General features: G+C 58.4%; 1 protein-coding gene across 1 annotated transcript; it reads right to left on the bottom strand.

Moving 5' to 3' along the window:
* Nucleotides 1–1,575: 1,575 nt before the first annotated feature.
* Nucleotides 1,576–24,630, bottom strand: SEMA7A (semaphorin 7A (John Milton Hagen blood group)). Its single transcript, XM_042988400.1, has 14 exons — nt 24,412–24,630; nt 11,084–11,235; nt 10,504–10,545; nt 10,086–10,178; nt 9,778–9,862; nt 9,548–9,658; nt 8,746–8,885; nt 7,985–8,169; nt 7,023–7,131; nt 6,739–6,937; nt 4,182–4,309; nt 3,827–3,981; nt 3,562–3,623; nt 1,576–3,266 (listed from the first exon to the last, which is right to left on the bottom strand). Exons 1-14 carry the CDS (start codon nt 24,578–24,580, stop codon nt 2,905–2,907), a joined length of 1,992 nt encoding a protein of 663 aa, XP_042844334.1. The 5' UTR covers nt 24,581–24,630; the 3' UTR covers nt 1,576–2,904.
* Nucleotides 24,631–26,425: the final 1,795 nt, after the last annotated feature.

Here is a 26,425-nt window from a genome sequence, read left to right as displayed (position 1 = left end):
TCAGCAATCCAGGCAGGGCCAGGACTTGAACCCACACTTTCTCTACTTCCTGCTCCTGGAACCCACTCCTTCCTCCCTTTCCTCCACCGTGGGGTAGGTGGGCTTGCTGAGGGGGAAGCCCTGCCTCTACCTTTGCTTGGATGTGAGCTGGGAAAACAGACAAGGCCAAGATATAGACCCTGAGCTCCCTCCAAGACCGAGTTAATTGGTCTTAGAACCCAGAACTGTGTGCAAGAAAGGGCCCCACAGAAGCGCCGGCCCAGCCCCTTCTTCTTACACATAAGAAGAATGAGTCTCAGGGAAGGCAAGGTCTGCCCAGGACCACGAGGGTGACGGCAGACCCACGTCTCTACACCCAGCCCAGAGCTCTTCCAGATCCCCCCAAACTCCCAGACTCCTGGCCCGAGCACCTGCTGTTGCCTTGGTCATTCTGGGAAGGCTGGGTATGGGGAGGAAAGAACCAGGCAGAATCTTCAGTGGGGGACTGGCCCAGGAAAGCACAGGGGAGGCTGACAGGGAGGGGGTGCCATGGGTGAGGGTGATTCCAGTTCTGCGGGTGTCCGCCAGAGCCACCCAGAGCCTGGGCTCAGACTCAGAGAGGGGAACTGCCCCAAATCTGCCACATTCCTCTTGCCAGCAGTTACTGTTCAGGAAAATCTCCCAGCAAACCCCAAAAGGTCTGGGTCCCGGCCACGGGGGTAGGCCAGAAAGGAACAAAGGGGAGGAGAGGCCTCTGGGGGATTGCAAGGCTCCTCTCCGCGTCCCTCCATCTAGCGCAGCCCCATTCCTGGTCCTGCCCTAGCCCACTACCTCCCTGAACAGCCTCCTAACTCCCCTCCCTGCCACTAACCCCATCCCTTCTCATGTACCCTTCTGAGTTCTGAAACCTACGCGCTTTACCTTGGAGGGAGCTCAAGTTTCTAAGGCACAGACCCCACCCCAGCCCTGGTCACTGCCCTGGGGGTTGAAAAGCCAAACTCTGGGGCTAGCACATAAACCCCACACCCCGCCACCAGTGTCCCCTTGCTCGCCAGCCTTCCCCTCTGCACATATGCCCTGCCTGGCAGGCCAGCCTGGAGGAAGTACCTCGTCCCCACTCAGGCACCACCTGCCGCCACCCTCCGGCTTCCTGCACACACACTTCTATCACCACACATTTATCCCATCGGGTCTCATTTGATCAGCTCTCCCTCCCAGCGTGGGCCCCCTGAAGGCAGGAAGGCCTGAGGCGGTTTCTAGCCTGGCTAGGCCAGGCCTCTCAGGGGAAGTGGTGGGAGGTAGAGGCAGGGGGGTGGAGATGGGGGTGGGGTGGGGTGGGGAGAAAGGCCAGCTCCCCAGGTATGAACAGAGGAGCTGGCGTGCAGAAGCCGCCTGGCTTCCCGTCAACAGCTTTGCAGGCAGCACACCACGGCCCAGGAGATGTGGGTGCACACCCCACCCCTGTCTCTCGCTAGCTAGGTCTCTAAGGGCAGAAACAGCGAGTGTGTGTGATGAGGAGGTGGCGAGTCATAAACAGGAGCCCCCCACCCTTGTCCCCCAACCGGGATGGCTTTACAAGCAAGAAGCAGGCACAGGTAAATAAATAGCTTGTTTATTAGTAATATGTTACATTATTAAAGTGCATTGAGAAGAGATGCAGGGGCCAAAGCTGGAAGGCCGCCGGCCCCAGGCCCTGCCCTGGGCTGGCCAGACACAGCCAGAGAAGGGCCCAGCTCTCTGTTGAAATCCACGGACAGGGCTGGGGGCAGAGCCGTGCACCTGGAGAGCTTGGCCCAGGCTGTCCCCACCGGAATTCACAGTTTAGCCTAAGTTATAACATGTCCTGAGCTGAAGGTGGGAGACTAGGAGCATGGAAGCACAGCCCCTGGGGAAGGGGGCTGAGGGGAGGGGAGGGGGCCCCCCCGCCCCCCAGCCCCCAATGCCAAGGGCAGAGTCCTGGAACCTCCCCCTGAGGACCCGGCTCCTCCTTCTATATGAATGTGGTGAACCTAGGGCTCAGTTTCTCCTTCATTTTCCCCTGTCTCCCTCACCCGACCCCCTCCCATAACCGCCCCACACTGGGGACTGGGACCATGCCCCCCTCAGACTGGGATCCCAGGGCAGAGCCAGCTCATGCCACTCTCCTCGAACCCATGCCTGTCCCTAGACTCTTATCCCATCCCCGGAGCCTCAGACTGGGACCCCCCCCACCCCAGCCCATTCCTTTCCCCAGTCCCTCCCTGTCCCACCCCACCCCCAGCATGTAGTTTTGGTATTTTCATACAGATGCAGTCAGAATTAGCTATACATGAAATAAGCCTAACATAAAAATAGAGCTTTTTCCGTCCTTCTGTCCGGAAAGCAAACATCCTTCAATAAACATGCAAGACGGCTGCCTAGTGAGACCCAGGGCTGGTGAGGGAGCCGTAGAAGGCAGCCCTGGGCCTACAAGAACAGCAGCTACCCCCAGCCATGGCAGGAGGGAGGAGGAGGGGGCAGTTTGCGTATAGAGAGTCCGATGGACTCGGGCCTCAGCCCCAAGGTCCAGAGCCTGGGGCCCAGCTTCCCTTTCCAAATCCCGTTCTGGCCCGTGGACTCTTGGGCTGGGAACATCACTGCATTTAGTCAAGTCTGAGGAGGAGTTTTTGAAAAGTAATCTCCAGAAGGTAAAATCTTAGGTCACCAATGCCCCAGCTTCACAGTCAGCGCCTTCACTCTGTGGCCCCCGCCACCCGTGCCCGCTCAGGCCCGGCAGCCGCCTGCGGCTGGCCATCTCCAGGCCTGGTGTCCTTCATCAGGTTATGCAGTCCCCCTGGAAGAAGCATCGGGCAAGGAGCTCGCCGGGCCCAGCCGGCTCTGGACGGGAAACTTTTCTAGTACCTCTGAGGCTGCAGGAGCCTGTGCCATGCCCAGCCCCAGGGGACCTTAGTGGACCAGCAGGCCGAGAGTGAGCGTGGGCAGGACGCCCAGCCAGAGGGAGGCGGCCAGGGCCCGGGCCCGACCCAGCAGGTGCTCGGCCATGGCGCCGTCATCGGGCAGCAACTCCCAGTGCTGAGCCTCACGGAGGTAGGAGCCCTCCTGGGCCTCGCAGTGGTAGTGGCCATACTGGCGGGCTGTGAGGTTCTCGATGAACAGGATGCAGTTGGGGCTCTGATGGCCCGGCTCGCAGCTCTGCTCCACGTTCTCCTCGTGGCGCCATGAGTAGGTGGCATGACGGGACTCCATGGGGCAGCTCAGGTAGTAACGAGAGTTCCGAGCCAGGGAAACCTTCTGCAGTGGGGCCCTGTCTGGAGCGGGATGGGGGAGGCAGCCGTGAGGAGAGGCCAAGGGCTCCCAGGGCAGACTGTATCCTCCTCTGCTGGCTGGGCCTCCAGGGCCAAGGCTTCTAAATGAACACAGTGCCAATCTCCTCCCCACTCTCCCCTGCCCCCTCTCAACAACCACCCTCCCATACGACAGGGCCCCCTCTCCAGGACTGTCCTGCCCCATCTGCCTGGGGCCCCCAGGGCCAGGCCATGTCTCTCTCAGACAGGGCTGTGCCACCCTCAGCAGATTGGGGCCCAGCAGGGCCAGATCAGGTACCTGGCTTTGGGTTGGGGCATTCTTTGTGTGGCTCAGCTGGATTAATGGACTGCAGCACCGGCCTGGAGTTGGAAGGGGAAGAGAAAGCTGAGTGGACAGGAGGCCTCGGGTCTGGCCCCCCATCCCTGTCCTCGTTCCCCACCACCCCCCCCCCCCCACTCAGAGGAGGTTGTGGCCCAGCACCGAAGCCTCCTGCAGCCCACTGATGCAACCCCCACTCCTATGTCCACCTCCTCCCAGGAACAAGGGGTCCTGGCCAACGTACCCTTGGGAGCTGTAGATGGAGACACAGCGGCCCTGGTCCCAGCCACAGTAGGGGTCTCGGGCCATGAGGCAGCCATGACAGCCCCCGCCGTAGACCTCACACAGGTCCAGGGGCACCTGGCTCACCTCCCACTGGGAGCTCACATACAGCTTCCGCTAGAAGAAGAACACAACTCGGGTCAGGCCAGGGCCCCCAGCCCCAACAGAGTTCTAAGTCCCCAGGCTACCCTCCAGGCTCTGAGCCCTGGGGCCCAGAGGCTCTTAAAAGGACACGCAAATCACATGCAAAGGAGCTCTGTCCTCAGCTGGCCATCGCTGGGTAGCTCCATAGGATACAGTGGGGTGGGGAGGCTCACCCGCTCAGCGTCCAGCGACATGGCCTGGATGGCGGCCGGGTGGTGAAAGGGCTGGATCTCCATGATGTTGAAGGCAAGGCTGCGTTCCCGCTCCCCCGACTCCACCACCTTGTGGATGGTGCCCCTGTCTGTGGGCGAGGGGCAGAGGGTCAGCGGGCCGGTGGGCAGGAGATCCCCAGAGCCAGGCAGCCTCCCTCTAGGCTGCGCCAACCGGGATAGTCGGTGGAGGAGGGCTGGGAAGTCATGGCTCAGGCGAGGGTCACAGGACTGGGCTGGGGTGAAGCGGGGAGAGGGTGACTGGGAGCCTGAGGGCAGCTCTGAAAGCTTCCAAATCTGGGCCACAGAGGCCATCCCAGGAGGCCCAAGGCTCTACCAGTCCACAGGGGCACAGAGCCGACTGTCCTATAGGCACAGCCCCGAGAGCCTAAATCCCGTGGGTGGGAGCCCATGCGCATTAGCATTTCGGTTGTTGAATCCTCCACACCCTTAAGAGGTGGGTATTATCCTCCCAGTTCAAAAAGGAGGAAATGAGGCTCAGAAAGGCTGAGCAACTTGCTCAAGGTCACACAGGTGGTGACCAGAACCCAGAGGCATCAGAACCCCACCCCTCAGCTCCTTCTATGATTCCCCTGTTTCCTGGACTCTTTGGGGATGTTTTCTTTAAATAAACTTTTCATTTCGGAGTAATTTTAGCTTTACAGAAAAGCTGCAAAAATAGTACAGACTTCCCGAATACCCTTCACCCAGTTTCCCCTAACGTTACCGTCTTATGTAATTGTGGTACATTTGTCACAATGGAGCAATCGACACTGAGACATTACTATTACCTCAACTACAGACTTTATTTGGATTTCTTGGGTTTTTCCACTAATGTCCTTTGTCCGTTCCAGGATCCAATCCAGGACTCCACATTGTATTTAATCTTAGGGGATTTTTTTTTTTAATTTTTATAAAATCTTAGATCTAAAAAGGGCCAGGCCGCCTGCCTCTGAGGCCACGCTCTCTCCATTCATACCTGTCAGGGACTAATGGGCATCCTGACCCTCGGGCCCTCCCGTTCCCACCTCACCCGCTGTCCCAGTTTCTAGAATAGCCTACCTCCCCCATTCCTCCCTCCCAATTTCCCAGGGCATCACTTGCCCCAAAAAAGCAGTCAGATGATGGGATGATTGCTTGCCTAGGATTCTCCTTTATGTGTCTATGGCCCCCCTCCGCAGGCTCTGAGATGTGGCCAGACGCTCCTCTGTCCTGACAAGCCCCCAGTCTTGCCACTGCCTTTGCACACACTGCCTGCTGCAGCCCCATAACTGCCTCCCACAGCTTCTCCCAAATGGGTGAGCCTCCTGCTCTCTGCAGAGGGCTCAGAAAGTTCTATTTCTCATCTGGCCCTAATCCTTCCTGCTGCAGGATCCAACATGGCATCTCTCCAATGGCCCTCACACCAAGACCTCATCACTCACGTGCGCTCACCTCCCAGGTCTGCAGGAAGGGAGCCCACAGCCAACCTGGCTTTCCTGGTCCTGGCTCCTGCTCCCATGCCTGTGTTGTGTGACCCTTCCTATCCGACACCCCAATGCCCTGCCATCGCCTGGCTGACCACAGCGGCTAGGCCAGCTGCCGAGCAGAGCAAGGACAGGGGCCCATGGGTGCAGCCAGGATGAATGGAGGAGTAAAGAAGTGGGGTCTCAGGACCCAGAAGCCGGACCCCTTGGGGAATTCCTTTCCTGGAGGCCTCTAGGAGTCAAACAACCAATAAGGCCACCATGGCCCTGAGAAGGCCACAGAGTGAAACAATAGCAGGAAGCCACATTGAGGGGGAGATGTGAATAACTGAGGGGTGGGTGCCTGAGGCCCTGACTGCTAGGCTCCTGGGGGGAGACACTGCCCTTTCTCACAGCACCACCACTCAGTCTCAAGGAAAGCCTGTGGTCCCACCAACACTGATCTCCATGCTTTCTCCCAGCAGCCCCCTTTGCCCACAGCCTGGGAGCAAGAAGCTACCAAAAACTCAGCTCAGAGCTGGCTCAGCAGAAAACTGCCCCCCGGGGAAGCCCCCTCTGTGGTCCTCTGCAAAGCCTCCGCTGTCTGGAAGCCCCTCCTCACGGCTCACTAAATTCTTGGCATCCCACATCAAATGTTTCCTCTCACCTGCATGGTCCCCAAGACAAGGAGAGAGTTTGATTTCCTCCTTCTGCCTAGCAGAGGCCCACAGGATCCCAGTGACCAGGTCCTTCCTCCTGACTTTCCATTTCTCTTCCTACCCCCTTCCCCGGGTCAGACATCTGGACCAAAGTTACACCCAGCTTTACTCGGTCTTGCTACATTTCTGCCTCTGAATCCCCACGCTTGTTCTCCTCCCATCCTAGGATACCCTCTCCTCTTCCCTTTGCCCCCACCTCCCCTCCAGAGCCACACACACTGACACCTGACAGCTCCTGGTCACTCAATTCTTCCTTCCAAGTATAAAGTTCCAACCAGATGCCAGTGATATCATTCCCTATACGTTTCATATCCGTTTTTACAAAGCAGGCCAGAAGGTCCTGGGGTAGCCCCTCACCTGTGGTTAGGTAAAGCACGTGGAAGGTCTCCCCATGGCTGGCCTGCATGCGGTGGACAACCACTTTCTGGTAGTGGTACTTTGAGTGGAACAGTGGCGTCTTCAAAGGCCCCATGGGCTCTACTCTCTGTGCCACCTCAGGGTGACTGTCAGCCACCTGGAAGGTCTCCGTGGGTATGGGCTGCCGGTCTGGGAGACACTGGGCAAGGAGAACAGGTCCAGGTTAGTCAAGTGGCTGGGGGGGCGGGGCTGGGGCCTGGGCCACGGTGGGCGTCACAGCTTACCTTGCCAGGCCGAGGGTTGGGAAGGCTCGAATGGTAGCCCTTGAGTGAGGAAGTACGAAAGACCTTGTCAATGTCACCAAGGGAGTACACACAGACAGCTGAGTAGTTCCTGGGGGGACACAGAGACCGCCTCACTGGAGGGCCCAGGACCCACCCACCCTCATTCACCCAGGCCAGCCCAGCAAGCCCGGGGCCTGAGAGTTATGAAACACCAGAGAAGGAAGGAGGAAACGAGAGAGGAAGGGGGAAGGGAGAGAAGGAAGTTTAACCAAATTTCTCTCTGTCACAATCTAATCGCCCAACCTATGGTCTGTCACAGAATCACTGAGTTCAGAGGCTAACCCCAGGGCAGGAGAAATCCCAACATACGCATTCCTGTTGGGTGATTCGCCAACCTCTCTGGACACAGCTAAAGCACACTGATGCCCAACAGGGCCACAGGCCCGTCCCCTTCCCAGCCTGGCTGGGTCTACCTGCCCAGGGGCAACAGAGCAAGGTTTTGGCCTCCCCACCCTGTCCCCCAACTCTCCTCAAAATCGCCTGACACCTTTGCCTGCCTTGTTTTCAATCAATGAGAGTGATTAAGAGGTGTGAATTATCAGGCGCAGGCAATGCCTGAGCAGGTGTGATAGCACCCAGCACCTAAGAGGCCTCAGCAGCCTCTTCCCAGCGCCCAGCACCCACTCTGAGCACATAGCTGGTGGACACACAGGCACAGGCGCAGTCACGAGCACGCACATGGCATGTGCGCGCACACCCGTCGTATACAGACTCACAAACACACCAGTGCACGCACCTCCCTGAGCACTGGCTATCCCCCACCCCATGCCCAGCAACGGCCCTGTCCCTTGAACCTGGAGTCCCCACTCGTGCCACATCAGCCTTCTCCTCAGCAGAGCCCAAGCCTCTTAACCAACGCCAGCTCCAGCCCCAGCCCCAGCCCCAGCATGAAGGTCACTCACCAAGGGTTGGAGAAAACACCATAGACTCTCGTGTCCCTCCACTGGCCATTAGGGTCAGGGAGCAGAAAGACGTCCTGCAGCCTGTTGAAGTTCTTGTTGGTGGTGACATCACTGCACACCAGCATGGCTTTCAGGAAGGTGTTCCACTTGGAGACCGACAGTGAACTCTCGCCGCCCTGGTCCCCCTGAAAGGGTGAGGAAGAGGAGGCCCTCAGCACCTGCCCACGCTGCTGCACACACCCGAGGCACCTGCCACCAGGAATGCCAGCGCCCAGGCTTCAGAGGAGGAAAGAGAGCTCTGAAAGGGGCCAGGACCTGCCAGGGGACAAGGCACAGGTGCCTCTCCTCTCAGGCCAGGTCCTTGGGCCAGGCTGCAGCCGATCCAGGGCACAGGGCCAGCAACGGGGACCTGCAGGGTAAGGGTGCCTGGTCCCCATAAGAACAGATTGGCACCTTCACACAGGTGAAACAAACACGTGTAAACACACGTTCATACTCACGAACACACTCAAACACATCCGGCATGAATACAGACATTTGCACACCACCACACATGCACGAGACCCCCTCTTTGCCCACGTACAGATGCACGGGCCTTCTCGTGCACACACATTTGCTCCCACAATCCCACTCCCAGACTCACTTGCACATTTCACGCACTCCTTTATGGAAACACGTGTGCACACCTGACCCAGGCATGTATTCCCTTGCTCCTGTTCAGGCTCAGACACACACTCTTGCCCACTTGGCCACACACTCACCCTGCATAGCTGGGCCACACGGGACACATTGAGAGGAGCCTCAGGGTTCTTGTCGGGATTGTCCTCTCGGAAGAAGTAGTAGATCTTGTCATCATAGGCCTGGTCTTGGTGCACAATGGTAGCCTTGATGAACTGGGGGTCTGCCAGAGACACAGATGAATGGATGTGAGGCTGGGAGCCTGCCCAGAGGACCCATCCCGACTCTGTGCGCGCGCGCGCACACACACACACACACACACACACACACACACACCTAGTCTCTACAAACAAACCCAGAGCAAATCAGACCTAGACTAAAACTCAGAACATCAGGTCCAACAGCCCAAGGGGCCTGAGACTCTGCACCCCCACCCCACACTTGTTTTGCCCTCTTCCACAAAGATGTCATCGGCCCAGGAGCAATGACTTCATGCCTAGGGACTGGGGGGAGGTCCCTGGGGGCCCCTATGTCACTTCTGCCTAATTGGCAGAGCCCTAATGAGAAGGAGGAGGTGTGGCCCTGACATGAGCTCAGCAGAGGGATATGCTATGGCTCTTGGGGACCCCGTGCTGGGTCTGCAGCTTCCTCTGTTTTGCTCCCAATGTGTTGGGCCCACCCTGCCTCCACACCATTGTCTCTGTTGATCCCCTGCTCCCTTAAAGACAACCTCCTCAGCTCTGGGTACCTGCCCCCCGTTTCTTGAGCAGGCTGTGGCCCAGCAGCCCTTGGGGAGCCCTCCTATGGAAACTGAGGGCTCTCCATCTGCTGCCCTGGGCATTCACACCCCTTCAGCCCCCACAGCCCAGCCACAACCCGACTCACTCTGCATAACGGTATCACTGGTATACAGCTCAATCTCGCCCTGGATGCGGCGGAACCGAGGGATCTTCCCGTTGAACTCCTGCTTCCGGATTGTGGAGTACACTTCGTCCCCTGGGCATGGTGGGAGGGGCATGGGTAAGGGCAGACAGCTCCTAGAAGTCCCTCCTCCAAACCTGGGCCACTGGACACAGAGCTGACCACCCTCCCCCAGCCCAAGGCAGCTGCCCTACCATCAAACAGAACCAGCGAGTTCTCATCTGGGCTGAAGGGGGCATAGCCTCTCTTTTCGCCAAGCGACTCCACGGTGCCGTTCACCTGGGGGAGATGAAGGAGGGTCAGACAGCACATGATGCCATGGCCACCGCTTCCTGTGGGCGCCAGCTTCCCAGCCACGATCCCCATCCTCCCAGGGATTTGATACAAAGTGAGGCCAGCCTCAGAGTCCCCCCCCGCCCCAGCTCCTTCCCAACGTGGTGGGGGCAGAAGCCCACCCAGACGAGGGTGAGCTGACCAGGTGCACGGGGAGGGGCCTTCTCACCAGGCTCCAACAGCTGGGGCGCCGGGCATTGGTGCCACAGATGAGCAGCCCCTCACCCTTCCTCTCCAAGAGCGTGATGTAGTTCTCACAGTCCTGCCCAGGCAAAAGGGAAAGAGAGATGTTGGCTGGAGGCCTGGCAGGCCCAGCACTAGGACCCTCAGTCTTGGGGCAGGAGGCTTCGGATCTGAGCAGAGGAGGTGCCACTGACTCCAATGCCCCAAGAACAGCAAGGACACAGGGGCCTTGGTGAAGAAGCATGTCTCCCTTCAGAATTGGGAATCCTGGGGCAGGGCTACCTCTCTCCTCCCAGACTGTGGCTCCTGAGGCAGGGCCATGCCTCCTTCCCCAGACTCTCAGGGACTCCTGTCCCTTTTCCAAGGGGGTCAGCCTCCCCTCTGTACTCTTCTCCCTCACTCACCCGCTTGTCCAGGCAGGACCCCTTCGTGGAGCCAATGTTCACCTGGAGGGGAGGGGAAAGCATTAGGCCATTCTGCCAAGGCAACATGCCTGTGTGTGCTTTCTATGCATCCTCAGGACGAGCTCGTTTTATAGATGAGCAACTAGGGTGAGTGATTTACCCAAGATCACACAGGCTATTTGCCCTGATACCCGATCCAAAGCCCAGAGCTCACAGGCCAGCCCAGAGATCTCAGAAGATAGGGGCCATAGGGTTCTGGAGCCCTGGAGTCCTGACTGGGTCTCCCCCATCAGCACTACTCACTTGGCCTGGGAGGTTAGCTCCAGGCTTTTCTCCACACTACCCCAACACCCACACCAATCTGGACTACCTTTAGGGAGCCTCTCGCAGGGACCATATATGGAACATAATGGGGGGGAGACCTGTTCAGGAAGAGATGCTAGCTCCCCCGGATTCCCTGAGGCCCCTCACCAAGGACAGAGGGGAGATGAGAGAAATGGGGCGGGGAGGGAAGGAGGAAGGGGCTCAGCTCTGTCCCTGGAGCCAGCAGAGGGGTCCAGGCAGAGGGGTCTAGGCTCACCGTGCGCATGGAGGCATTCTTGCCCTCGGGGAAGTCGAAGAAATAGACCTTGCCACGTCCACCCACCCACACGGAGGAGCTGCCGGGCTCGTGGAAAAGCACCGTGTGAGGTTCAGCCAGGCCAAAGTCCACCCAGTCCTGCCCTGCGCGGCCTGAAGGGGAGGCAATTGGCAGAAACATTGAGGCTGGGCCCTGGACAGGAAGAACCCCAACCCTCCCCACCCTGCCAGGCGTATCAGCACCTGCATGGCAGCTAGTGTTTGGGTCTGGGCTGGGGCAGTACCAGGACTCAGAGCCACGAGTGGGAGAAGTGAGGGATCCCCTGCTGGGGTCCAGCAACCAGCTGTCCTCACCTCAAAGCCAAGGCCCCTGTCCTACAATATGTGTAACCTCAGGATGAGGGCAGGATTTAGGGACCCCTGGGGAGAAAAAAACACCGCCCACACTCACCACGCACATACACAGGCACACGCACACACAGTCGGCTCTTCCTGGGAAGCTGGGCTCTGGCAGGAGGAACCAGGGCTCCCCGTCTCTGCCGCCAGGACAGAGCAAGCAGCCACCTCCTTCCCCTGCAGGTAGCTGGGCCTCTAAGCAACCCACTTAGAGTCAAGGTTCCCAGGGATCACTTTGGTCAGAGCCCGAACCCCTCCTTTGGGAAGCCCTCTGCAACTCCTTCCCGCCCACCCAGCCCCTTAGTGAGCCGGTCAACTTAGATCAGAGCTAGAAAGGAATCTGAATGTCCACTCCTTCCCATGTTTACAGATGGGAAAATGGAAGTCCAGAAAGAGGCAGCCCAAGGTCACACGGTCGGTAGCAGGCGCTGAACTAGAGCCCACGCTGCTGCCCCCAACTGGGCTCTGTGGCCTGGCCTGCTCTGGTCTGGTTTCACAGGGCTGCCAGCTCACCCTGGTGGGGAGAGATCAGCCCTCTCTCCCCAGCAACTCCGGGACAGGGAGCCCTTCACAGGGCACAGTAAGCAGAAGGGCTGACCGGGACACTTTTGCCCAAAAAAGAAACTGTCTGTAGCCACTGCCTCCAGGGAGGAGACGTCTCATCTCCGGTGACATTGCTGAGGTTGTCCTGGTTGCAAGGCTAAATTACAGGGATGGGACAGCCTGTGGCTGTGCCCCCAGCAATCAGCCACAGCTAGCATCTCCCCACCTCTGACCAGCTCTAGGCCTCACCCCAGAGCGCGGCCTGACCACTGTTTATTCAGCTGCAGCAATTTCAGGAGCAGCCAGCTTACCCAAGACCCTGAAGCAGGATGCACCACAGCCCCACAGGAGAGGACAGCCATTTCCCTGAGTCTGTCCCCACCCCCGTGCGTTCTTGCTGCCAACCAGCCATTCCTACCGATTCTGCCTTCAAGGGGGGTGCACCCTGTGACCCATACCTTCGTTCCCTTTCCCTAAGCTACCTCCCTGCTCGGTCAAATCATCCCTGGAAGTGGGATATTCTCTGTCTTCACCTCAGCTGTGGTCTGGCTCACAGCACAGAGGCGGAAACTCGGCCCCTGGGGGGCACACTAGTCCAAGGTCACACCAGGAGGGAAGACAAGCTGCCTTATCCAGACAGTATTGGCTGGGGCGGGGGGGTGGGGGGGGTACATTCAGAGAGATGCAACACCGTGGGCCACAGAGAAGTGCTGAGCTCACAGCTCTCAGGTTCCCCTGGCTCTCCTGGGGCACCCCACACACAGCCAGAGCAGCTCAGCACATCAGGCCTCATCGTACCCCAGGCTCACCCCTTCATCCCCAGCTGTGCAGGGCAGGGCTGAGACCCCGGCTCTGCACTGGGTTGTGGGGACGTGGTGCTGGCCAAGGCTCATGGCTGGCAGGTCTCAGCCCCCGGGCTCCCCCGCCTTTTCAGTTGGGGTAAAATTAAAGTGCTGGGGTCAGCTCTCTGGCTCCCCTTTTACCGGCAGCCAGCCAGAGATCCAGACGGTCTGCAGCCACCGCGCCCCCCCCCCCCGCCCCCACTTCCCTAGCCAGCTATGGCCAGGGAAGGCTGCTTGTCTGCGTCTGGAGACAGGCTGGGCCCTGAGAGTCCAAGCCCCTGGAATCCTACCCCTCAAGCCACATTGGCCTCAGAGGAGGGGACTGCAAGGCCAATCACAGCTCTAGTGGTTGGGAAAGAGGCACCCGAGTGGCCCCTGAGGGACAGCTCTTGTCTGGGGGTCACGGTCCTGCCGTGGGGAATTTAGTCTGATGGGGGAAAGAAAGCCCTGCCCTGGGGAGTCAAGCCTGATGGGAGATGCATGGCCCAGCCCTGGAAAGCAAGGCCTGAGGGGGAGATCCGGCCCTACACCAAAATCCAGCCACAGAAGTGAGATGGCCACACCAAAGCAAGCCTCCCCAGATCTCATGCAAAACTGTTCTGGGACAGAACTCAGGACTGCTCACGAAGTACTTTTGAGGACACAATGGGAGGGAGGGTGAGGGCTGCCCGCAGCTGGGTGCAGCACCAGGCCCAGGGCAGTCCTGCACAGATCTGCAAGCCTGCGTCCCATTCCCTTTAAATCCTGGCTGCAGTAGCCGGGGTTGGGGGGAAGCAAGGGACTACTCGCCCCATTTTGCAGAAGAACAAACAGGGGCTGGCAGCATTGCCTCCCTTGACCCCCTGGCTCCTACCCCTCCCCAGTCTGCGCCTGGCGATGTGTATGGGGAGGACGGCACCAGCTCGAGGCCTTGGCCCATTCTCCACCCCTGCCCCAGCCTGGCTCCCGCACTGCCCGAGGCCCTCAAAGGGCCTGATTGTGCCCGGGAAGTGTCTGAGCGGCAGCAGCTCGATGAATACATGAAAGGAAGCTTTGTTCAGGTCACAGGAGCGGGGGCTGGGGGCTCAGGGGCAGGAGGGCTGCCTGGAAGTGAAGGCAGCACTAAGCCTTCACAGCCAGGACCCATGGCCCGATGGCACCATCACAGAGAGCTGGGTCAAGGAGGGGGCGGCATTCAAGGCTCCGCCCATGCAGGGGTTGAGCAAGCCCAGAGGTTGCCCCTAAAAAGACCCAGCCAAGTGAGCAAGTGTCACATCCTTAAATGCATCTTTTTGCTTCCCAGTGAATCCATAGGGCTGGGGGAGGCAGATCAAAGCTACATGGGTCAGGAACAGGCAGGAAGAGAATTCCAGACAAGGGAACCAGCTGAGCAAAGGTGGGGAGGCTGACTGAATGGGGGGTACATAGACCAAAAGGTCCAGAACGTGATGTGGAGGGGAGGTATGGAAGCCCAAGGATACTGCCCATCAGTCTCCACTGCTGCCTTCTCCTCCCTTGGAGCAGGGCTAGGGTTGCAGGGCCAAGCTGGGGAAACCTCCCCTCCTCCAGCATCCCCCACCTCCTTTCTCTCCCTGCCTGACCAGCCCCCTCTGCTTCCCATCCTGGATGTCTAAAAGGAGCACCGTCTGGCACCGTGTCTCCCCCCTCACTCCCCGGCCTGACGCATTAGTGGCTGACTAAGTGGTAGCTAAAAGCTCCCAGAATAACCAGGGGTTCAGGCAGGGGAGGGGGCTAGGGGCACATGGAGAGGGCATGGCCCCAAAGGTGGGCCAGGCACCCACCCCATCCTTTCTCCTTCTGGACCCTCAGAAAGCCCCCTGAGTCCCCTCCCTCCTCACAGTGGCAGGAGCTGCAAGGCCCAGCCCCGGCCAGAAAGGAGGGTCAAGGAGATAGCTGGGGGTGGGAGACAAGATGCTGTTGGCAAGAATCAGACCTGACTGCTCTTGGAGCCACCACCCTCCTACCGCAGTCCCAGTGGCCCATGGGCTGGGGCAAGTCCGGGGTTCACACGCGCTGAGTTTTCCTAAAGTAGGCTGGCCTGGAGAGGTACTGCTCCTCCTCTCCTTCACTCTGTGTGTTGTCACCATCTGGTCCCCACTGTCCCCATATCCTCATTGCCTATGAAAGACGGGGGCAGCCCAAGGGGACGGTAGAATTGGGGCTGGAATGTATGGGATGTTGCTGTCCATGAAGGGAGCAACAAGGCAGGGACAGCCTTCCAACCTGACCCACTGACCCAAAGGGCCTTGAATGCTAACCTCAGGGAGCCTTTTGAAAGTGGGCATTGAGGCAGGCTCTGAGAATGGCAGGAATGTGGGCACGCAGCAGGGAATGCCTGAGTCAGGCAGCCTGGGGGGCCAGGGCACGGAGCAGGAGCCAGGCCAACCTCTGACTGGGGACCCAGCCACATCCTCCCACGACGGCACCCCACCCTGCATTGTCAGGCCCACCTCACACCCTCGCATACCACACACACGTGGCTGAGAAAGAGGAGGGAGTCCTCCTCCCCACATGCAGTCCAAGAATTAGCATGCAGCCTCTCCACCCTTTGCAACCCATACCCCACAGGTCAAGGTGGAAGAGAGAGGATCTGAACAATCACTGGGCTGAGAGGGCACAGAGGCCAGACACATGGCAAGGAGGGCAGAGGTAGGGCCAGGCTACAGCCCAGGGCTTCCGGTGCCCATCACCAGCTCCAGCCCTCCAGGACCACAGCCCGGACCTCCCTGAGAGCCTCTTGATTTACAAAACACTGTATATTGCTTCTTCCTACTTCCCTGGGTCATTTCCTGCTCCCCATCCTTCCCTCCCTGACCACCAGGTGAAAACTTGCTAACCTGATAACTGAAGGGAATCACCCACTCGCCCACTTTCCAGGTGAGCCCTGATCTCTCGGGAGCCTTTAGTAATCCAGGCCTCAAACCCTAAGGAGTGACTAATGGGGAAACTCAGCACTGCGTCAGATCAGCGGAGGGAAACTCTTCCACTGGGATGAGTGCAAATGAACAAGTGTTTCATCTCTGTTTCTCCAGATATGGCCAGGAATGAGGGCAGGAGAAGCCGTTCCTATCCACAAGCCCAGTTTCCAGGGTGGCCCCAGCCCATGCCAAGGAGCAGTGATGGTTGCTCTTGGAGATCTGGTAACACAGGACAGAGCAACGTTCCAGACAGCTGCCTGGCAGGCCCTTGAGGTGGTACTTAGCTCATGGCGGAGTGACAGGTCTGCCTGTCTTCATCAGCCATAGGAACAGTGAACTGTGTGCTGGGCTGAAGAGGCACATCCTCCCACCCACCAAGGTCAGCTGTGGTGGGGAGGGGAACATATCTCACGTGTGGGCTCAGCCCTGGCTCCAAGAAGCCTGTGCTCCCTTTGGAAGCCAGGTGGCTGATTGTGACCAGGGCCTTCCTGAGTTCAGTTTCCTTCTCTGTGAATTGAAGAGGTTGATACCTGCTACCATCTAGGTTTTATGACCCACTCATGGTTCTCAGGACAAATCACAAAACAGTCAGGGTTGAGTTCACAGGTCCTTTTGGGGAAGGTGGGATTATGAGTCCTGGAAAGGTCAGAGACAGCTTTTGGATGGAGGTGGGGGTAGCAGAAGAAGCCAACCTCACCTTCTGCCTCCATCAACTAGCCTGCCAAATTCCCCAACCACCCTGCAACGAAGGCAAGTCAAGTGTATGCACCCCCATTTTTTTAGTTACTTTTTTATTTGAGAGAGAGAGAGTGGAGAGGAGCAGGGGGGGGGGGTGCAGAATCCCAAGCAGGCTCCATGTTGAGCATGGAGCCTGATGAGGGGCTCGATATCATGACCTGAGCTGACAAAATCAAGAGTCAGGCACTCAACCCACTGAGCCACCCAGGTGCCCCTGTACCATTTTATAGACAGGAAAACTAAGGCCCCTCCAAGCCGGCAAGGGCCATGTGCTCTCTGCACCATGCCGCTGTGCTCGAAGGGCCAGAGGCTTGGCTGGTGGGGAGACCAGCTGGGGCCAAGGCTTCAGGGGAAAGGGCAGTGTGGACAGCAAGCTGTGGGGGCGCCAGTCTGACACCAAAGCCTACGTGGAGCAGGGAGGAAGTTCCAAAGCCAGGGAAGTCAGGAAACCCAGGATGAACATCATGTCCTGTCCACCTTCCGCCTGCTCTTCAGCCCAGCAGGTTCCAAAAGCCCCAGAGTAAGGCTGAGGTCAACTATCCTTCAAAGGAGAGGATGGGCAGAGGCATAGGGCCTGCCCTTGGGCCCAGAGCCAGGGCAGAGGTGGGGGAGAGGGCAGAGATGGCTACATCACCCTAGCAGAGGGAGGCAGACACGATGGGAAGACTTGAGAAACAGAAGTTTCCCCAGCTTACTCTTAGCCTGGGCCAGTCGGGAGGGTGGGAGTGGGCAAAGAGCAAGGGCAGGCACCCAACAGAGCCAGTAAGGGAGAGCTGGCAGGGGCCGGCTGCCAGGGCTGCATTTCATCAGAAATCAGAATGTCAAAGGAGGAGAATGACAGTGATGGCAACAGTGATTTTCCTACCACCAAACTGTTCCACTGCATTTATTATGTGCCAGGCACTATTCTTAAGTGATTTGTAGATAAATTAGCTCACTTGGTCATCACTGAACTCTTAGAAGGTGGGATCTCTTACTACCCCCATTTTATAATGAGCTCAGCGAGACACAGAACTTGAGTAACCCACCCAGGATCACACAGCTGTTAAGTGATGGAGGTTGACTCTCAGGCAGCTTGATTCCGGAATCTGTGCTTAAAGCACTGCGCTCCATAGAAGGGCCCTTGGAAGCTTCCAGGCCAGTGCCTCCCACACAAAAGAGAAGACTGGGGGGCAGAGAGGGTGGAGCCTGGTCAGAGGCCTCTTGACCCATGAAGGCCTGACCGCGATGCCCCAAAGAGAGTGTAAGAGCGTGGGCGTGCAGGCCCGAGGCACCAGGGATTAGGGGTGTGGGGTGGGGTGGTAGGGATCTGGGGGTGCAGCACAGCACTGAGTGCTGACCAGCATGACTAATTAGGAAGATAAATCTCTTGAGATCTCTACCCAAAATAGAAAGCACTGTCGAGCCTGAGGCAGACCACAGTGAAGGGCAGGATATGCTCATGAACCCTTCTTTATTATCTGTCCAGCCAGGTTCCTACCCAACCAGCACCAACCAAAAACACTCGCCTCCGCCCCTGACCCCTCAGGTCAAAAACCCACCATGACTCTCAACTGCCTACCCAGCAGGGCCCTCCCCCTCTACCTGGCAGTCAAGGCCCATCTCTGCTCATCTCTGCCAAGGCTCTTTCCCTCCTCCGCACCTTTGCTTGTGCTCTCCTTTACCTTGATTGCCCTTTCCCCTTCTGTCTGTGCACATGGTCTTTCCTGTCCTTGAACACCTGGTCTCAACCTCCCTGGCTTTAGGAAGTGTTCCCTACTGCTCCAGCCCTCACTGCTCTGTCCTCCCTCTGACCTTGTGCTATATACCATCTGGCACACACCATCTTCTCTCGGATCACCTGTCTGGTGGGATTTCACCTGGACTGTGGGGTCCTGAAGGTGAAGTCCAGGCTTCCTCTCGCTCTGTGGGCCCCGGGCCAAGCCAAGGCCAGGGCTGGGCAAGTAGGGACAGTTTAGATAGTAGGGAGGGGCAGACTGGGGTAGTAGGCCACGTCGGAGGAACTAACATCTTGGATGAAGCTCCTGAGCCACTGGCAGCGTGCTTAGTTTATCACAGTGACCTTCCTTCCTCACCAGGCTGGCTCAGAGCCCTGGGCCCAGCAGATAAACAACATGAGTGGTTCTCTGCGCCCCACCTTGCCCCCACCACATACACCTGCCCTTCGCTCTCAGTCTGGATCTTCCTCTCACCCCACACTGACCTGTCCTGCTCTCATCTCCTGTCACAGTCCGTGGCTACACCTACAGGCTCCAGATCTCCCAGGTGCCCTCCTAACCAGGCAGCAGGCCCACCTCTCCAGGCACCTGTGTGCTCCCCAAGGGCAAACCCAGGCCTTCTCCTGCTCTCTCCCCTAGAGAAGCTGCACAGACCTAGGCACGGGGGCAGGTGCTGGCTGCCTCCACAGTGAGGGCTGCCCCTGAGGGTGTTAGCACAGAGCCCGAGCCCCTGACTAGAAGCAAGGGGTGCAGGAGGCAGGGTAGGATCAGCCTAATCCCAGGCTGCCGTGACAGTTAAACCCAGATTAGCCCGTGACACAGATCAACCTGCCCTCAAGACCTGAGGCCCAGCTGCCCTGAGGAAAAGACCAGAGGAGGCACATCAAGCTGGCCCAATCTAAAGTCCTGAAGGGAAGATGGTCATGGCCAGTGGGGCTCCTGGGAGCAGAAAGCACTGGGGCCGGAAGAGTCTGGGCTCAGCCGAGCTGGCCGAGGAGCAAAGTGCTCAGTGAGCCCCAAGCCTGGGGAAAGAGCATGTAGACAGACAGACAAGTGAAGGGAGGCCAATAGCTGAGGCCAAGAGCAGGCTTGGGCAGAAGATACAGTCCTGGTCCCAGCTCTGCCTATGTCATTGGGTGACCTTGGGCCAGTCTCTGTCATCTCTGGCCTCAGTTTCCCCATCTGTGGAACACGTCAGGGAACGTGTGGATCTCTGACATTTGTCTTCTGATGTCCTAAGCTCTGCCCCATCAGGCTGTGTGGGTTGGAGTCATTCAAGAAGTTTCCTTGGAGGAAGTGAGACAGAAATGACAGAAAGGAAGAGAATGGGGTGCTGGGACAGACGACAAGCAGGGCAGTGGCCCTGAGGCAGGAAAACATGGGTGCTGGGGAGCGGTGAGGAAAGATGTGTGGGAGACAAGGTAGGCATGGGGCCCGGCCACCACGCAGCACTGGGGAAAGCAGTTTCTCTGTCACTGTGTATTCGAGGTGAACTGTTCAGCGCATTAACGTGAAGGGATGGAGGGGCCTCACGGGGACAGACAGACGTGTCCAAAAAAGGAAACTAAGAGAAGGGGAAGCTTTCCGGCCCCCGAGCTGCCAACAGAGCAGAGGAAGTATGGTCAGTCTCTTGTGACATAGCCAGACGCCTATAGTGGCTGACATAAGGGACACGGGGCTGGGTGTGGAAGACAGGACATCAGCTAGGGCCTCAGCTGTCAACTGTAGGGCCACCCACTCCCACCACTGCCCTCTGCGGGCTGCTGGACCCCTTCCCCTGGCTGAAGCCTCAGCTTACCACCTGCACATTAGGGGTCCTGACCCGACTCTCCACAAAGAAGGGTACCCAGTTCTCCCTGCTTCTCCTGGGTGCCCAGAATTCTGCCCCACACCTGCCACGTCCCCTATGCCCAATGACCTACCCCTGCTAAGGTGACCTTCTCCTGGAAGGGAAAGCTGGTCAGAGGAAGGGCATGCTGCCCTCAGCAACAGGGCCTAGATCTTCCCCACAGGGAGAGTCTCTGGTGAGGAACAGGCTGTCTCATCGGCAGAACCTGGGCAGTCAGGAGTTAGGCAGAAAGCTCTGGTCTCCCTGGACCCAGCCTTGGCTTCCCATCAGGGAGCTAGGACACTCGGGAGGCCTTCCCTGCCAGATCCCTCTTCCTGCTGGCTGTGTAAGGTCAAATGGCTCACTTTAGATGTCCCCTCCTGCAAGAAACCTTCCTGGAGCCCCCAAGCCCTGGCTAACTCACGTCTCCCTCCTGGAGACACCCACTCAGCTCTTCTCCTCTCCCTGGTCCTAGTTGCAAGTTTGTGAAATTATGTCACACCAGGTACTTCCTCCTGTCCCTCCCCTCCGAAGCTGGCTTCTACTTCTCCTGGCATCCCAACTTACCACCTCTCCGGGGAAGCCCTCCTTGATTGGGCAGACTGGGTTAGGTACCTCCTCAACCCCCATAGTTGCCCTTTGTTACAGGCCCTGCCACATTTTATTGTAACTGAAGGCTGACCTGCCTGTCTGCCTCCCCATCTACCCTGAGAAATCTACAAACTTGTCTACTTTCTCATCCCTGGGTCCCTAAGCCCTGCTCTGGGACCAATACAAGGTTGGCCCCAGCAAATGTCAAATATGCTAAATTACTATGTCCACCCTGGAGACCACAAACCAATGAGCCACTTCCTCCAGCTGATTCACAGCCTTCAGCTCACAAGAGAAAAAGATAGGAAAGAACACAGAACTCAAGGATTTCCCCTGACTTCCCAGGTTTCAATTTCTCCTCACCGCTAAGGTTTGAACTGGCCACCACAGCCTCTGCCCATCCCAGAGAATTCGTGCTCTGATAAATATAAGCTCCTCCCTCCTTCTGCCCACTTTGGACATTTGAGGAAACTGAGGCTCAGAAAAAGGCATGTACGTGCCCAAGGTCACACAAAAAACCAGGTCAGAGCTAGGACCAGAGTCAGGCTCCTGACCTCCCATCTCTTTTCTCCAAGCCGTATAGTCTTAAGCCCGTGCCAGCATCCACTCCACCCCAGCCTACTCTCAGAATCTTCACTATCCAGGACAGAGGGGCCACACAGCTTGGCAGGACGCTCCCGGTGACATCACCGTGCATCTCTCCCAGCTCTCCCAGCTTAGGAAACCCCCCTCTCCTCCTGGGAATTGCCCCCCTTCCCTGGTTCTGCAGAGGGAGTTCACCTTGAAGGTGATGAGCACATCTAAGTCCCCAAGGGGGCAAGGATTTCCACTGGAAATGCTGATGCTTGGGGAGCCCCAGCTGTGACCTCATCTCCTGGAGGAGGTGACAACAACCCCCTGCCCTGGGGAGTCGCCCCATAATGGCTCCCCCAGCAGCCACCAAGTCAACAATAACATCCTGTTGTTTAATTGGACAAGGGAGAGCCCAGAACCAGCTGGGCAGGTGGAGACTGGAGACTGGGCACTGTTTCTCTCGTTTCATGCTGGCTCACCTCTGATCTTGGGGGTCAGGACCTTCCTCGGCTTCTCCATCTCCTCCAAGCAGGATGGAACAGGAGAGGGGTGCACAGCTTACATAAGCATGCCAACACAATCTCCTCTAGCCCCTGCTTGCAGGGAGGTAAGGCTCACACCTGGCATCTGTGACCAGTTCATGTGTCAGTGATGCCCTCCGAGGACAATCTCCAGAGCCCTTCCTGATCTGGCAAGCTCTGAGGGTCAGAGACAGATGCAGAGTTCAAGGGAACCCAGCAGGTCAGTGCTGACACAGTCCTCTCTCTCCTGGCCAGGCCTTCATCAGGCTGAAGAGGCATCAGCCTTCCCAATAAGTGCAGGCTGGGAATCTCTCAGAACTCCCTGATTCTAATCTTTCCCTGAGGCTTAGGAGACCAAGCAACAAAAAATAAATGACAGAGAAGAACCCTCCGTATCCACTCCAGTCCTTGCACCTATCCTGGCTTAAAACTAAAACTCTAGTCTATGCTTCATTAAAAAAACTGGCTCCAGAACTACCATTATCTTTGATCTAGTCATTCATGGAAGTCAATTCCCACACCACCCCAACCCCTGCAAGACAGGGACCTGGCCTACAGCAAAGGCTGGAGGGCCCTCTTCTCAGCCTACTCCCCTGTTTGCCCTGCCCAAACCCATTCCTGTCCGACTGCCATGTGTCACCCCACAGGAAATAGGAGACAGCTGTCAGCCAGGCATACCATCACCAGCTGGTGGGCCTGGGGGATAGGCGGATGGCAGGGTCCGTCTGGCCAGTGGGGCGCCTGGCACTGGTGCAGATGAGCAAAGACTGCCTTTGGACAAGATAGGTGAGGGGGTGGCAGATCCCAGTAGGGATCAATAGTGCATTATGAAGCAGAGGGCACGGCCAATGCGGGCCTCTGTGGTACAGTTGTGAACTGCGCGCAGGGGAGAGGTGGAGCTGGGCTGGGAGCTTTGCAAGTGGGTAAGAGGACTGAAAGCAGCTTTAAATAGCCCCAGGGTGGGGACTAAGTGCCCAAGATGTGGAGGTTCACATTAAGTGCTAAGATGTGGCTGCGCATTAAGTATAGGGGGAGGGGTCTTAGGAAGACTTGGGGCTAGGAACAAGCAGAGCCAAATGCAAGGGGTTGGGTGCAGGGGGGAGATTCCAGAACACTCAGATATGGCCATTTGCCCTTTTCAGAGTGCCCAAATGCTGTGCCGTCCAGGACAGCCAAGGGGACGGAGTCAAGGCAGGGATGCTGGCAATGCAGAGAAAGCCTGGGCTGGAGCTCATATGACTGAGGGGTGGGCAGGTGTCCACCATGAATAGGCGACCAGAGGTCCAGCTGCCTGCTCTACTCCTACCAGAAATACCTCTGGCTGGGTAGCAGAACTGGCCCCCAGAGTCCCTCCTTTATGGCCAAAAAATTGCCTAAATCCTCCTCCCCTCCCTAACTCAGAAATAGCACTGGTCCTGTGCCAGATCAGAGCCCCCAGTTTGCACTGTGAGCTCACACACTGCGGAGTGACCTTGGGCAAGTCACATTCCCCCCGCTGCAGCTGCAGATCAGGCTACTTGTTTTGTGTGTGGGATTTTTTCCTCTCTCTGCTAAGAATACCTGCCCCAGATAATGCTCAGGCTCTGGCAATTCCTGCAAACCGCCTCAGGCATCAAAGGGCCCCCAGCAGGGCCAGACCAGACCAGTCCCCCAGTCCCCCAGCCCCCACTACGAGTCCACCACCACCACAGGGAGTCTGCAGTGCCGCCAAATTTGGAGGACAGAGCCCTGTCGGTCTAGGGGCGGGGAAGCATTTGTGTGCAATGCAGGGGAGGGGAGCTCAGTTCCTGGCAGCAGAAAGACTCAAACCCCACCTAAGCCGGCTTTCTGACCCATTGTACAGGGGTCTAAAGTGAGGCGCCCCTGGGGGAGACTCTGGTCCCCCAGTTCACATATCTATCGAGGCCTAAAAGCTGCACTCCCTCCCCAGATCCGCCACCTGGGGGTCCTAACGTCCGTGCCCCACCCAACGGGCACTGCCCCCCAAGCTGGCGCCGATTCCTGATGACAACTGCCACGTGCAGACAAGGGGGGAGCGGCCGGTCCTGGCATTGCAGAGGCAGCGCCCGGGTGCCCCAAGCCTCCGCACCGCACCTTGTCCCGGCTCGCCACTGGGTGTCCACCCCTTTACCCGGCCCGCGCTCGGGGCCGGGGCGGGGGCGGGGGCAGGCAGCGGGGTCTTTGTTCCCGCAGCCGGAGCGCAGCGGCGGCGGCAAGGGGTCCGCGCCCCCCTTGCCGGCCCAGCCTGCGCTGCGTGCGACAGCGGAGCCCGCAGCTCAAGAAGAGGAGACCTGGGTGGAGGTCCCGGCCGAAGAAAAGGTCCTGTACAGAGGTCCTAGCGCTGGAGGACCGAGAATGCCTCTCGGCCGAGAGAGGGGCCCTCTTCCTCCCCTGCGCCCCGGCGCTGCGGTTCCCGACTGGGGGCGGACTTGGAGCGACTTAGCCGGGGCTCCGGCCCCCGCCGCTCGCTCGCCGCAGCGTTACAGCCGCTCCAGCGTGCCAGCGCGCACACTCACACACTCACCCAGACCCACACGCTCCCCGCGGGGACAGCCCGGGACCCGCAGCGCAGCGCACGCACTCCCTCCGGTGCCGCACACTCTGCACCCACCCCGCGCGGCGTCCGTTCCCTTTCCCCACCGGCCGCGCGGCGCCACCTACCTTTCCAGACAGCGGAGATGCGGGGTCCGCTCCTCGGGTGGCCTTGGGTGGCGGCGGCAGTCCAGAGCAGCAGCAGCAGCTGCAGCAGGAGCCAAGACCGAGCCAGCCGGCCGGGAACGCGGGCGCGCGGGGCGCCGAGGGAGGCGCATCCGGGCGGAGGCGGTGTCATCCCGCAGCCCGGGAGCGACAGCGGCGAGCAGCCGAGACTGAGCCAGCGCCCGATCGCAGGCTGCTCCCAGTGCAAGGAGGCGGAGTCAAATTCCTGACCCTCCCTCCCCGCTTCCCCACCCCGCAGCCTTTCTCGCCTCCCTGCTGCCCAAGGGGGGCGCAGTGCCCGCAGCTAGGGAACCTTCGCCACCCTCTCGGGGCAACTCCAAAGGGAGAACCCGGACCGCCAGGGACAAGACAGACGTGGACTTCTCTGATCGGTGGCAGGCCCTGTACCCTCTCTGGGCCTGAAATCCACTCCCCCATACCCCATGAAAGGGTTGGCCTAGAAGTCGGGAAGCATCTCTCCTAGGGCATGGACCAGGTAACTGCACTAATGGCCAGCTAAGTGGTTTGGCCCCTGAAAGCTGTGGTTCTCAGAGGACAGGCTAGCTTGAGTGTACACGGTTCCCTCGGAGACTATATGGAGGAGCAAGATGCTTTCCCCTGGGGGAAAACAGGCAGAGGAGTAGATGATCTGTGGGGAGCACTCAGCACCCCATCATTGCTCTGCGTGAGAACGTGGAATTTTCATCTTGGCCTGACTCCCTCCCCTCTCCCTTCTCCTCCCTTTCCCAACCAGCAGCCTTCTGGGCTGCCTCCCCCCAGCCAGCTGGTGTATGCTCAGAAAATCCAAACTCATTTCCATGTGAGTGGAGGGGGATGTAATTAAGAAGTCCCCTTTCCCAAGTAGAGAGAGGGGAGCCTCCTGCATTCCCAGGACTCCTTGTCCTGGAGGCAGGGTCAGACCAGCTTTAGGGAGTCTCTGCCCCCAAAGCATATAGAGCTCAGCCAAGCAGGCAACCTGATGACTGAGTGATGATGCCCGGCAGGATCCAGACCCAGTCCCTCTGCAGTTGGGTGGACAGTCCAGGCAGTTCTGCCATCAGCTCATCCTCTTAGAGCCACGTGGCTGCCCTCTATAAGGGGGTCTCCTCTCCTCGGGCCAGAGAGCGCCCAGACTCTCCACCTCTGCTGTGCCTGAGGGAACCAGGGATGGGAATCCCACTTACCCAGGACTTACTGGATACCTCTCCCCAGGCAGGCTGGGTAGGGAGGACGTAGGAGGTAAGGACTGGGGAGAGGAGGCAGGGTGAGGAGGACGTAGCAGAGGTACACATGGGCCTCTAGGACCCACACGCCTAGCTGGACTTGATTTATACGCTTCAGATACCATCGAAGACGGATATAGGCTGCCCAGGCCTCAGCCCCAGCTCCAGCCTTTTGCCTTGTGCCATGGCCAGAAGAGTTTTCTTACCAGGAAGTTTTGCTGTACCATTCCATACTTTGTTTCCAGCTATCCCCTTCCTTCTTCCCTAAGGGCCCCAAGATACCCGAACAGGCCAAAAGGTGAAACCAGGATGCCTCTAGAGACCGGGCAGGACTAGGTTCCTGAGTAGGGCCAACAGCTTCCTGATGCCCAGAGTACAGTGCCCCAAAAAAGAGGGAGGCTATGAGCAAAGAGCCCCTCCCCAGGCCACACCCAAGCCCGTGGCCCTGAACCCAGCAGCATGTCCTTGCCCAGGCTCGTCTCCAGGACATACTCTCTCTCCAGCCCAGGGCCTCATCTGCTGAACTGTATGGCCTCCAAAGTCTATCCTCTCTGCAAAGATAAAGAAAATTAAGAAATCACCTGTGCCTGCCTTTAAGCACTGAGAAGTCAGACTTAACGATCATATTGCCCATGTGCTAGGCAACTCACAACACACAACCCACTTCCACCTACCTTATCCCCACCAGTTTTACATTCTCTCCCTCACCGAGGGAGGGGGCACAACCCCATATTAGAGGACACTGAGGCACAGGG

This window comes from Panthera tigris, chromosome B3 (assembly GCF_018350195.1).
Source record: "Panthera tigris isolate Pti1 chromosome B3, P.tigris_Pti1_mat1.1, whole genome shotgun sequence".
NCBI lineage: Eukaryota > Metazoa > Chordata > Mammalia > Carnivora > Felidae > Panthera > Panthera tigris.
Note: the sequence above shows the minus strand (reverse complement) of the source record. Positions and strands in the feature narration are given on the sequence as shown.

Excerpts from the sequence above, each read along its gene's own strand:
- SEMA7A (XM_042988400.1), bottom strand. The coding sequence starts at position 24,580 with ATGACACCGCCTCCGCCCGGATGCGCCTCCCTCGGCGCCCCGCGCGCC. Across the intron at positions 10,546-11,083 it reads AGAATGCCTCCATGCGCACG|GTGAACATTGGCTCCACGAA; the intron begins GTGAGCCTAGAC and ends CCTCCCCTCCAG. Across the intron at positions 4,310-6,738 it reads CGTGCTTTACCTAACCACAG|ACAGGGGCACCATCCACAAG; the intron begins GTGAGGGGCTAC and ends CCTCGCCCACAG.